Genomic DNA, 12,322 nt, shown 5'->3' on the forward strand with positions numbered 1-12,322 from the left:
GCCCAGCCCTATCGGGGCCCGGGAGTGTCTGCACCTGCATGTGTGCCATGCCTCCCAGTTTACCATTGTAAAAGAGATTCAGCTTGAAATGGGAGCTCTGGGAGCACCCAAAAGTAGGTCCCTAATCTGCAGCTTCCTGCTGCTCCCAGAAAGATGCTGTGGTGGTCCTAATTTCCCTAGCAAAGAACTATGGGGTGTCCAGACCACTGAAAAGAACAATCTGGAAAGATATGCTCAGCAACTCTTAAAGAATGCACTTGGGACCTCTGGCTGCAGCCACAGAGGCTCGGTCACTGCAGCTGGAGAGGGCTGGGGGAGGTGGGGTCTGAGGCCCTTGTTCTCACCTTGGCTTCCTGTCCAGCAGTCCCCTGGATATGTACCCAGTGTCAGGGCCTGTGCCCATCACAGGCCCTACAGAGCCGCCAGCTTCCCCAGAGGTCCACAGGAGCCTCCAGGGCCTAGAGCCAGTTGCAGGCCAGGATCCAGGCAGATTCCCCATGGGCAGGGGCCCTCAGCTCGCTGGGCAATGACACAGCCAACATGCAGACATACTGGGCAAGTCTGCCCTTCCATGGAGGTGGAGGAAAATCCTCCCAGGTAGTCCCCGCATGGCCGCTCAGAACTCCTACAAAAAACTTGGTGATCGTTCCTGTCCCCTCACCCTGCTGATGGGAGGGAGGCGCCAGGAGGAAAAGACAGGTTCCAGCCTCCTGGCAGCGTCTGGGCCAGCAGGTGAGCCTCCCGCCTCTGCTAGCTGGCATCCATCCCCTGGCCTAAACTGGTACAGGCCGTTCCCCTGTGACCTGTGCCCACAGCAGCTCTGGGACCTGGCCTTCAGGCACCGTGGGAGTGGCTTGGGCTGGACTGTGAGGGCTGGTCCCCAGGCCTGCCCCTCTGCTGCCGCCTCCCATCTGCCCTGTGCACTGCTTATCGGGTAACCAGAGCCGGCAGCTGCGTCCACACCTGAAACAGGAAGCCCAGGACTGTGTACGAGCTGCTGCTGAGAGCCAGAGCCAGAGGATGGAGGGGCAGCGGGCGCTTGCGGCCGCCAAGGACGGGGATGTGGCCACCTTGAAGCAGCTGCTAGAGGCTGGCACCCTGGGCCCGGACATCACCGATGCCCTGGGGGCTGGCCTGGTGCACCATGCCACCCGGGCTGGCCACCTGGCCTGCGTCAAGTTCCTGGTGCAGCGGGCCAAGCTGCCCAGCAACCAGCAGGCCCATAACGGGGCCACACCAGTGCATGATGCTGCTGCCACGGGCAACCTGGCCGAGCTGTGCTGGCTCGTCCGCGACGGGGGCTGTGGTCTGCAGGTGAGCAGAGGCGGGGTGGGGGCTGTGGTCTGCAGGAGGAGTGGGGGAGGTGTGAGCCCAAAGGTCTGATCACAGGAGTGCTTGGCATTGCCAGTAGGAGTCTTGCCAGTGTTCAGGACCCCGTCTCTGATCAGGACTGACTGACAGGAACTGTTTCCCAAAGAGTCTAAAAATGGGTCCATAAAGAGATGCAGTAGGAACTTGGTGCGGGAGCCAGGGGCCCCAGGGGGCAGAGGGGCACTCACCCTGGCCCCTTTGTACAGGCACAGGCCCGCTGAGCTGCACTTAACCTTGCTGAGTTCCTGGGAGGATGGGGAGCAGGGCTCTAACGGGCCTTAGGACACCCTCCTGGAGGCCAGTGTCAGGGTGGGGGTCAGAAAGACCCACTGGGACTCCCTGGCATGTGGCTCTTCAGAGCACTGAGCTGCTCCCGCCTTCATCAGACCTGTTCTCACAGGTTCTTCCTGTAACCCTGAAAGCAGCAAGTGGGAGCCGAGCCCATTTCTTGACTCATCTCTGATCATGAGGCCCTTGGACAATGCCCAGGTCTGCTCCCTGGCCTGGAGGACCTGAGGCTGGCGGAGGGCTCTGGAGGCAGGGAGGGGGAACAAAGGCCCAGAAGCTGGCATCCTGGGACACCCATCATGGGCACTGCTGGGCAGGTGAGCAGAGAGGGCAGTGGCTACAGGGGCTCAGCTGAGCTGGAAGGAGCCGGGACGGCCAGGATCACAGGGCTTGGACTTACAAGTCTTGGACTTGAGTCCTCGCAGGTGGCCTCACTCATTCCCAGCAGGGAGAGTTCCGTCCTGTGTTGTGAGAGAAACAGAGGGAAGGAGGCAGGACAGAGAACCTGTCACATTGCCTGCAGGCTGTGCAGGGTCCTCACCCGAGACCAGCCCCAGCAGCTGGCTCTGGATGATGGTGCTGCCCAGCAGAGGGGATCAGCGCCCGCCACTGGCTCACTGACTGGCCTGTGCCTCGGTAGGACCAAGATGCCTCAGGTGTCTCCCCACTGCACCTGGCCGCCCGCTTTGGACACCCAGTCCTGGTGGAGTGGCTGCTCCAAGAGGGCCACTCGGCCACGCTGGAGACGCTGGAGGGGGCCTTGCCACTGCACCACGCCGCCGTCAGTGGGGACCTGACCTGCCTGAAGCTCCTGGCAGCCGCCCACAGCAGGTGAGGAGCTGAAGTCCCTCTGTGGGGCAGCATGGGAGAGGAGGACGTGCCGTGGCCTTTGAGGTGGGCTCTGCAGGGCAGGCACGCTGTCACCGTCCCCACGTGGGCAAGTCTGGAGCCAGAGGGTGGGCAGAGTGGGGCCGAGGCTCTGAGTGGGGTTCAGGAAGGGACTTTCCCTGCAGGCTGCGGGCAGTGCCAGTGCTAGGCCAGGTGCCTCAGGCAATGCGGGTATGTGGCATGGGCACTGAAGGGGGCAGTGAGAACAGCTAGGAGGCTGCTGAGATGCTGGGGGTGGCTCCCAGCCCTGCCTGGGCACCTCAGGGCCCATAATAGCTGGGAAAGTGGGCATGCTGGCGACGTGTGTGCACCTACAGTCTCCTGGGGGATCAGAGGTTGTGGCATGGACTTGGGGGCACTGAGGCCCCAGTACATTGGCCTGGATTTGCTGCCCTCTGCACGGTCCTGGCCCCTGCACTGGGAGCCCCCTGAGCTGGGGGCTGCTCCCGTCGTCTCAGAGGCCCCATGCCCACCCACCAGAGTTGGTAGATGGAGAAGAGGGAGGGCCAGAGACAGGGACTGGCCAGCCGAGGCAGGTGGCAGCAGGACTTCCCTTCCTCAACCGGGTCCTTGCCCTACACAAAGGGCCACTGTTGTCATAGTAACAGGCCCTTCACCTCCTGGCCATCATGTGTCCCAGGCTCATCCTGGTGGAGCAGACCTTGGTGTCCACCTGCTGCCTTTCTCCCCAGGAGGCTGCAGCCTCTGACCAGACCTCCTGTTTGGATGTCTCTTGTCCCGGCCACCCACGTTTATTCTGGGACAAGCCCTGACAGCTCCGTTGTAGAGTAGTGTCCTTATTCCTGGGTCTTCCCATCTGGACCACTCGGCAAAGGCAAAGGGATTCGCTTCTGCAGCTCTTCCCACACACCCCCAGGCCTGGTGGCCACAGTGTCTCTTAGACCTCGCAGCTTTTAAAGTAGTTTCCGCCATTGAAAACTGGGAGACTTCACTTTAACATGTGTGCCTGCACGCACACACACGCAAGCGCAGTACACGTGCGCACGCACACACGTGCATAAATACATACATGTGCACTCACGTGTTCTCATACACACAAATGAGAAGGTCCCGTGCTCCTGGCCCACATTCCCACATGGCTGAGAGAGGGCTGCTCCAGACCTGCTGGCTGCATCACCCACCCCCTGGTGGCCATTGCGCTGGACACCTGCCTGGTCTAATCCTAGTTCAGGTCAAGGACCCCAGCAGAGTCTGGTGCAAGCACGGACCCTCCCCTCGGGAATGGCACCAAGGTGCACAGACGGCCCTTTGGGTTACATTCCACAAGGAAGTGGACTCTTTGGCTCTGTGGGTCCAGGGCACAGAGGAGCCCCTGCGTGGGTAGAGCACACATGGTGTGGGTCTGAGTCCAGGGCCACCCACCAGGGCCCTGTGTCCATCTTACTAGCAACAGAGGACAGCAGGAGGCTGGCCTTAGCACGGACTTCATGGGAGGAGGGTCTCAAACCAAGGCACAGGCCCTTGGGCCAATCATTGTGCTCTTGGCCTCAGTTTCCCCTTCTGCCAGCTGAGACCTGTGGCTGGACTCTCCATAAGAAGTGGGGGTGGGGACAGTTGTAGGGCACTGGTGAGAGCGTGTCCTTGCTGACCAGCCTCCCCCACCCGAGACGCAGCCAGCCCGAGGGCCCTGGAGGTGGAGGGTGTGGGACAGGGCGGGGGGCTTGGTCAGCAGCCTCAGAGGACAAGCAGGCTGAGCCAGGAGAGCTGAGGAGCGGATGCCAGAGGCTTCCCGCCCAGCTCCTCACGGCCGCCACTGAGGGAGCGGTGGCATTCAGACACCACCAGCCACAGAGGGGCTCAAACGCAGAGGGAAACCCTTGCGGGAGCTGGGGGTCATTTGTGTGTTTCCACGGGTATGACTGAGAATTCAGAATCAAATCCCAGAAAGATTGGTGTTTGCAGCCTGGACCCAGAAGTCAGAAGGAGAGGAAGACGGGCAGGGACAGGGTGCACAGCCACTGGGGCGCCCAGCCAGGGGCGGCAGCTGGAAGGAATTTGGGAAACTCAGTCCCTAAAGGGCAGGGGTCAGGGGTCAGCAGCGACGTCTGTGTCACCAGGGGATGGGGTCAGCCTTGGATAGGGACCACGCCCTCCTGCAGCTGGTCACTGGGGACCCAGGACTCACCTGGGCCCAACAGCAACCTGAGGGTAGACTGGGATTTGGTCCATCCTGCCTGGGGACTGGAATTCGGGTGCCAGTCCTGAGTGCCCACGGCTGCTGTCCCACTCAAGGCCCTTTTTAAGAGCAGGATCCGGGGCCGGCCTTCCCCTCCCCCACCCTGCATCCCTACGAGTGGGGGAGGGGGAGAGGTGGCACAGCCAGGCGAGCCCGGTGCCCAGGACGCCCCCCAGCCCCACACACCAGTCAGGGCCCCGTGCACGCCCGGCCCGCGCCGCCTGAGCCCTCCGTCCCCTGCAGTGGCGTGAACCTGCGGACGCGCAGCGGCGCCTCCCCGCTGTACCTGGCCTGCCAGGAGGGCCACCTGCACCTGGCGCAGTTCCTGGTGAAGGACTGCGGCGCCGACGTGCACCTGCGCGCCCTGGACGGCATGAGCGCGCTGCACGCCGCTGCGGCCCGCGGCCACTACTCGCTCGTCGTCTGGCTGGTAAGGGGGCGCCGGGGGCCGGGGGACCACCAGGGTGGTGAGGACACAGGGCTGCTGGGGCAGCAGATGTGCCGCCATGGCTCCCGAGCGCCTGTGTGCGGCCCCGCGGGGTCCCCCAGCTTTGCCCGCCAGCACTGTGTGTGCGCTGTGACCGAAGCGCCTGCAGCCCTGCGGGGACGGGGAAGGGGACCGGGGCGCCGAGGCTCTCTGGGACTCTCCTGGCCACTCCCTCCCGCAGGAGTCCTGAGGGTCTTCTGGGCGCTCTCAGGGTTGGCGTCACCCCAGGTGACGTGTCCTGTCACCAGTGCCCAGGCCACTTGGCCACAGAACCCTGGGTCAGTCCCCACCCCTCTTCCCTTCTGGACCGTTCATTCAGGCCTCTTTCAGGAAGAAAGCCCCCAACCCCCTGAGCACAGAGTGGCAGGATGTCTTCTTAAAGGGTGAGCTGGGGACTTCCTGCCTCCACAACAAAAAACCAGACCAGATGGGGGGTCCTGGAGCTCGGAGGGTCCATTACAGACCCTGGATGAAGCCTGAGAGGAGAGGAGGCCCCCCTAAGGAGGTGACACTGCGGGCAGAACTGAAGATGGACAGGAGGTGGCTGGACAAAGAGCAGGGCCCAAAGCAAGTTCCCAGAGTAGGTCACAGCTCTTTCAAAGGTGGGAGAGCCTGGTACGCTGGGGCCTGGGGTGGGGCGGGAAGAGCAGACAGAGGCCCTGGGAGGACCAGGGCTCTTTCCTGAGGGTACTGGGGAGCCATGGAAGGCTCTAGCCAGGAGTAGCAGGATCTGTCTGGCATTTCAGAAGGTCACCCCGGCTGCTGGTGGAGAAGGGAAAACTGTGCCCTGCTCAGACACCCACACCTGCCGTGGGGCCTCCTCCAGGCTCCAGCTCTTTCTCCCGCAGGTTGAACTCACTCCTGCCTCAGGGCCTTTGCACGTCCTGCACCCTGTGTTGGGCATGTAGCTTCCCAGGTGCCCTTGGGCCTTCCCTGCCCACCTCATTTAGGATGGCAGCCACCTGCCCAGCCCCGTCCCACTTCCTTTGCCCCACAGCACCAACACCTGACAAATTGCGTTTGACTTCCTTACCCTGAGGTTGTCTGTTCCTCTCCCCGGACTATAAGTTCCAGGAGCTCCTTGAGGGCAGACATTTTGTCCATTTGCTGCATCCCCCGTGCCTGGCACATAGTCGGGGCTCAGGAGATGTTTATTGAAAGGAAGGAGCAAGGATTCCCCCTTGCCCCCAGGATGCCACCCAGCCTGCTCACCTTGGCCCCAGTGGCTGCTGCATTTGGCTCCTGCCTCCCTGCGCAGCACCTGCGGCACCCACCAGCGCCTCGTCTGTGCATGCACTGCCCGCTGCCCCGGGGTCGGCCCTCACAGGAGGAAGCTCCCTGCTGCACAGCTCCCCAGACATCTGCCCCACCTGGCCGTCCTCACTTTCCTGCAGTTCTGACCTGGTCACCGCAGACCATGGCCTCCCAAATGTGCCCACCCTGTGCCTGGCTCCGGGTGCTGGGGTGAGCCCCAGTGCTGGTCTTCTCTGGCCATGTGCACGTGAGCCCATGGGCTGGGAGAAACAGCAGCAGCTCAGAGGCATGGGGAAGAAGGGACAGGTGTCCGTGAGCCCCAAAGGCTGTGCTGAGGGAAGCAGCAGCCAGGGCCAGAAAGGCCTTTCCAGATGAGGAATCCCTCGGCAGCCTCCAGCCAGGCCGCCCACTCTGGGGATGGGAGGGTCCTGTTCCCAGCTGGTTGTCCTTTTCCTAACACATGGAGCTGAGTGTGGGATCCGTCAGGGCTGCAGGTGGCAAGTGCACTAAACAGCCAGGAGGCTGCCTCTGCCACAGCCAGGGTCAGCTCCTACTTCTGCTCTGAGCTCCCCTCTCCTCCACGCCCCTTCTTCTAGGAGTGATCACCCACATCCAGCCTGTGCTGGCTGGGCCACCTCCCTCTGCTCCTCCTTCCCCAGGTCACCTTCACTGACATCGGCCTGACGGTGCGGGATAATGAGGGGGCCACGGCCCTCCACTTTGCAGCCAGAGGCGGCCACACGCCCATTCTAGACCGGCTCTTGCTGATGGGCGCCCCCATTATGAGAGACTCCTGGGGCGGCACCCCCCTCCACGACGCAGCAGAGAACGGGCAGATGGAGGTGAGGCATGGGGAAGCCGCCAGGTAGGTCCTGGAGACTCAGGGTGAGCAGTTACCGAGCGCTCACCATGCCCAGGCGCTTTCTAAATGCGTCAACCCTCACAGCAACCCTGTTGGATAGGTTCGATAACTCCCCTTTTACAGATGGGTAAACTGAGGCTCAGAGGGGCAAAGTCAGTTGCCCAAAGTCATGTGGCAGGATCCAAACTCCATGCTCTCGTGCCCCCTCCTTTTGCACAGAGGCTCCCTGCTGCCTGCTCAGGACTGGTCTTGGTGACAGTCTTCCCAGGATAGTCCTTGACTACCGGCCCTCTGCTGGGAACTAACAGAGCCGTGCCAGGGGCGAGATGTCAGCCCTTTGCTATTATTTAAGTAAATCTTGGGGGCCCCAGTGGCCCAGTCTCAGCAGTGTCCAGTAAAAGCATCACACACAGCGCAGCAACGAAGGGCCATTGGAAGCGTTTGGGACTGAGGTCACCTTTTGAAGAATGCAGAGGAGGCCCAGTCCCCGCTGCCAGCAGCCCTGCTGGAAGTCTCTCCCCAACTCTTCGCCCCTCAAGTCCTGAGGCCCCCACCACCACTTACCCCTCCCAGCCCTGCACAACTCACACCCCGACGTCTGTGTCCCCAGTCTCTGTCCCTCCCTAGATGGGGAGGGCTGGGGTCAACCACGGGCCTGGAAAGAAGAGCAAAGTTCTGCAAATGCCCCTGCAGTCACCCTCTGTCCTGCTCCATCAAAAAAGAATCTGGGAGGAGGTGACGGATCGGTCAGAGGCGCTTGGCAAAGAGGAGGCACCTGTCTTAGGTGGGCCTCACAGGGCCGCAGGTCTGGGTGTGGGACCCGGGAGGTGCACCCTGACAGGCAGCTGGTGGCAGGAAGGGCTCTGAGCTCAGTGCCTTGTGGCTCACGCAGGCCCCTCCGCATACAGGGAAAGGGAGCCCGGGTCAGTGGTTTTCAAACTTTTTTAAGCAGTAAAATCTTCTTACAGACGAAACATTCTGTAGGAGCTCAGGAAGTTTAACAGATAAACCCAGACTCCTCTGGCTCCACGCCCTCCTGAACTCTGAAAACAAAATAAGCAAAGCCTCGGTGCGGAGAACTTTCCCATTAAATCTCTTGGTTGTGGGATTAGGAACACACAGCGTGTCCCCCGCCTGCCTTCACTCCAGACTCTCCCTCCCGCCCCGCGGGATCGTTTAAGAGCAAATCAGAGACGCCATGTTGTTTTATTCATGAAGGCTTTAGCAGACATCTCCAAGAGATGAGAATGCCTTTTTTTTTTTTTTTTTAAAGTCATAATTTCAAACCATTGTCACACCTAAAAAATAATTCCCAGTAATTGCTTAATATAATATAATTCACAGTAATTTCTTGATATTAAGGAATTTCCCTGTTACCATCGATATCTAAATTAGGTCCACACGTTGATTGGTCGTTTAAATCTTTTAATCCACTAACAGTTCTAAAGATATATTCGTACTTTATCCAGGAAATGCAGGATAATGCTTGTTCTCCCCTGTCCCTGGCCGTCTTTTAAAATAAATTTTTATTTTAGAACAGTTTAGAATAGTTTTAGATTTATAGAAAAATTGAGAAAATAGTACAGAGTTCCTATATACCCCACATCCATTTTCCGCTATTGTTAATGACTTACTTTAATATAGTACATTTGTCACAGTTAATGAACCAAAATTGATACCACATTATTAATTAAAGCCCATATTTTGTTTAGATTTCCTAAGTTTTTACCTAATGTCCTTTTTCTGTTCCAGAATCCCATTCATGATGCCACATTGTGTTTAGTCATCAAGTCTCCTTAAACTCCTCTTGGCTGTGACAATTTTTTCCCCATTTTAAGAAACAAAACTTCAAAATAATGAATTGGTGTTCTAGCAGCCTCTAAAGGGCACCAATGATTATTTTTAGTATGTTTTAAGTTTCAATATATCCCAGTCTTTATTCTTTCAGTGGTATGAATTACACTGATTACTCTTTTAAAATTTTAGTTGTGATTTTTAAAAACCACTTAACATAAAACATGCCATCTTAACTATTTCTAAGTGTATGGTGTTAAGTGTATTCACATTGTTGTGCCACAGGTCTCCAGAACTTTCTCATCTTGCAGACCTGAAGCCCTGTGCCCCCTCTGCCCGTCCTCGCAGGCCCTGGCAACCACCGCTCTACTCTCTGGTTCTGTCAATTTGACTACTTTATGTGCCTCATAGAAGAGGAGTCATACAGCATTTGTCCTTTTGTGACTGGCTTATTTCACTTAGCGAATGTCCTCAAGGTTCATCTATGTTGTAGCATGTGTGAGGATTTCTTCTTTTCTAAGGCTGAATAATATTCCATTCTATGTATATACCCCATCTTCCTTTATCCGCTCATCTGTTAGTGGACATTTGGGCGCTTCTGCTTTTGGGCTGTTGTGAATAATGCTGCAGCGAGCGTGGGCGTGCAGATAGCGCTTTGAGATGCTGCTTTTGATGCTTTTGATAAATACCAAGAAACAGAATTGCTGGATCTACACTGATTATTTTTTAAACATCAAACCAACCTTGCATTCCTAGAATAAATTCACCCTTGTCATGATATATTATTTCTTTGATCTATAGCTGAATTTAATTTGCTAACATTTTGTTTAGGATTTTGGCCTCTATTCTTGAGTAAAATTGTCTTGTAATGTCCCTTTCTTGTTCTGTCCTTGTTGGATTTCTGTATTAAGGTCATGCTATGAATTAGGGAGTGTTTCCTATTTTTCTCTTCTTTGGGAAATTTGGTTACATTAGACTTACTTCTTTAAATGTTTGGTAGAATTCACTAGTGAAGCCATCTGGATCTGGCATTTTCTTTGAGGGAAGGTTTTTAATTACTAATATAATTTAATTAATTATAGAACTACTATCATTTTCTATTTTATGTGTGTATCGGTTTTAGTAAATTTTATTTTCTAGGATTTTTTCCCCCTAGAAAAGTTCTGGGAATTGATTTTACCTAAGTTGTCAAATGTCTTGGCCTAAAGTTATTTATAATATTCTTGTTATTTTTTATTGCCTGTAGGACATTTGGTGATTTCCCCATTTTTTATTCCTGATATTGGTTATTTTTACCTTTCTCTTTTTGTCTCAATCAGACTTAACAAAGGTTACTCAATATTTAGTTTTTCAATATTTAGGTAAAAGTGAGCAATATCAGGAATAAAAAACAGGGAAACCACTAACTGTCTTATAGGCAATAGAGAATGCTGATAATATTATAAATAACTTTATGCTAATACATTTGACAATTTAGGTTTTGGCTTGTTCAAGGTCCTCCAAAAAAGCAGTCAATTCTCTCTAATGAATGTTTGTTTTCCTATTACATTATTTTCTGCATTTATTTTTATTACTTCTTTTGTTCTGTTTTCTTTCCTAAATTCTTGAGATACATGCCTACCTCATTTACTTTCAATCGTTTTTCTTTTCTAACATATTTATTTAAGGCTATAACTTGCTGTCTAAGTACTGCTTTAGCTATGTCCCACAATTTCATAATTGTTCAATTAAAAATATGCTCTAATTCCCATTTGGATTCTTCTTTGCCCCAAAGATTACTTGGAAGTGTGTTTCTTAATTTTCAAACACGAAGGTTTTCATGTTATCTATTTGTTATTGATTTCTATTTGATTGCACTGTAGTCAGAAAATATACTCTGAGGATTTCAATCCTTTGATCTTTATTATAACTTACTTTATATCCCTGTTATTGTCAATTTTTATAAGTGTTTAGTATGTTCTTGAAAAGACTGTAGAATCTGTGGATTGTTTTTTATATATACATTACGTCTATTTGTTGATTGTGTCCTTCAAATCTATATATGTACAAATTTTTGTCTGTTGGACTTCAAATTGCTGGAGAGAAGTGTATTAAATTCTCTGACTATGATTCTGGATTTGTCTGTGTTTTCCTATCCTATAATCCTGTGACCATTTGTTTGTATATTTGAAAGGTCCATGTCTAGTCTGTTTTATCTGATATATCACTGTAGATACCAGGAGCTTTTTTCCCATTAGTTCTTTGCGTGATAAATCTTATTCTGTACTTTGCTTTCAGCGTTCTGAATTCTTATGTTTTCCCCGTATCTGTAGTTGACCACATGCAATCTATTTAACTTTTTTACCAGCCTGACAATCTTTATCTGCCGGTGCATTTAGTTCATTTATAGTCAGAGTATTTACTAATATTTAGGAGTTTCTTTTTGCCCTCTTATTTTGAACTTTTAATTTATCTTTTCTAATTTAGGTTATTTTACCTTTCCCTATCTTCTGTTTAGTTCAGGTCCTCCAAGAAAGAGAGGCCAGGAAAGGATTAGATGCGCATGAAAAGTGTGGGAGCTGGGGCCATGGCGCGGGATGTGGGGCCATGGCGCGGGATGTGGGGCCATGGCGCGGGATGTGGGGCCATGGCGCGGGAAGTGGGGCCATGGCGCGGGATGTGGGGCCATGGCGCGGGATGTGGGGCCATGGCGCGGGATGTGGGGCCATGGCGCGGGATGTGGGGCCATGGCGCGGGAAGTGGGGCCATGGCGCGGGATGTGGGGCCATGGCGCGGGATGTGGGGCCATGGCGCGGGAAGTGGGGCCATGGCGCGGGAAGTGGGGCCATGGCGCGGGATGTGGGGCCATGGCGCGGGATGTGGGGCCATGGCGCGGGATGTGGGGCCATGGCGCGGGAAGTGAGCCTCGGCAGGAAATTGGGGCTGGATTTGGAGGCAGCAGCAGGACCGTCATCACCTACACCCCCTGCTGTTTTAGACCTGAAAGGCACATTTCTGTGGCCACCACATCTTCTTTTGTATTTTTAGAAAGTCATTCCACTATTTTTCCTCTACCGTATTGGAATTTATACACTATGTGCTTTTAGTTGCCTTAAAATTACAGCTTGAATCCTTAATTTAACCAAATCTAAAGTTAATCAATCCTTTCACTCTCTTCCTAGACAATACGAGATTCTTACAA

At 54.3% G+C, this 12,322-nt stretch overlaps 1 protein-coding gene across 2 annotated transcripts in view; it reads left to right on the forward strand.

Moving 5' to 3' along the window:
* Positions 1–1,020: 1,020 nt before the first annotated feature.
* ESPNL (espin like) overlaps positions 1,021–12,322 on the forward strand; it is a 28,517-nt gene continuing 17,215 nt past the window's right edge. For both annotated transcript variants that reach the window (XM_063101103.1, XM_063101107.1), the window contains exons 1-4: positions 1,021–1,314; positions 2,300–2,490; positions 4,988–5,174; positions 7,145–7,327. In XM_063101103.1, coding sequence (XP_062957173.1) covers positions 1,021–1,314; positions 2,300–2,490; positions 4,988–5,174; positions 7,145–7,327 — 855 coding nt within the window. The remainder of the gene's footprint in view (positions 1,315–2,299; positions 2,491–4,987; positions 5,175–7,144; positions 7,328–12,322) is intronic.

The sequence above is a fragment of the Cynocephalus volans genome, chromosome 1, assembly GCF_027409185.1.
Source record: "Cynocephalus volans isolate mCynVol1 chromosome 1, mCynVol1.pri, whole genome shotgun sequence".
NCBI classification, from domain to species: domain Eukaryota; kingdom Metazoa; phylum Chordata; class Mammalia; order Dermoptera; family Cynocephalidae; genus Cynocephalus; species Cynocephalus volans.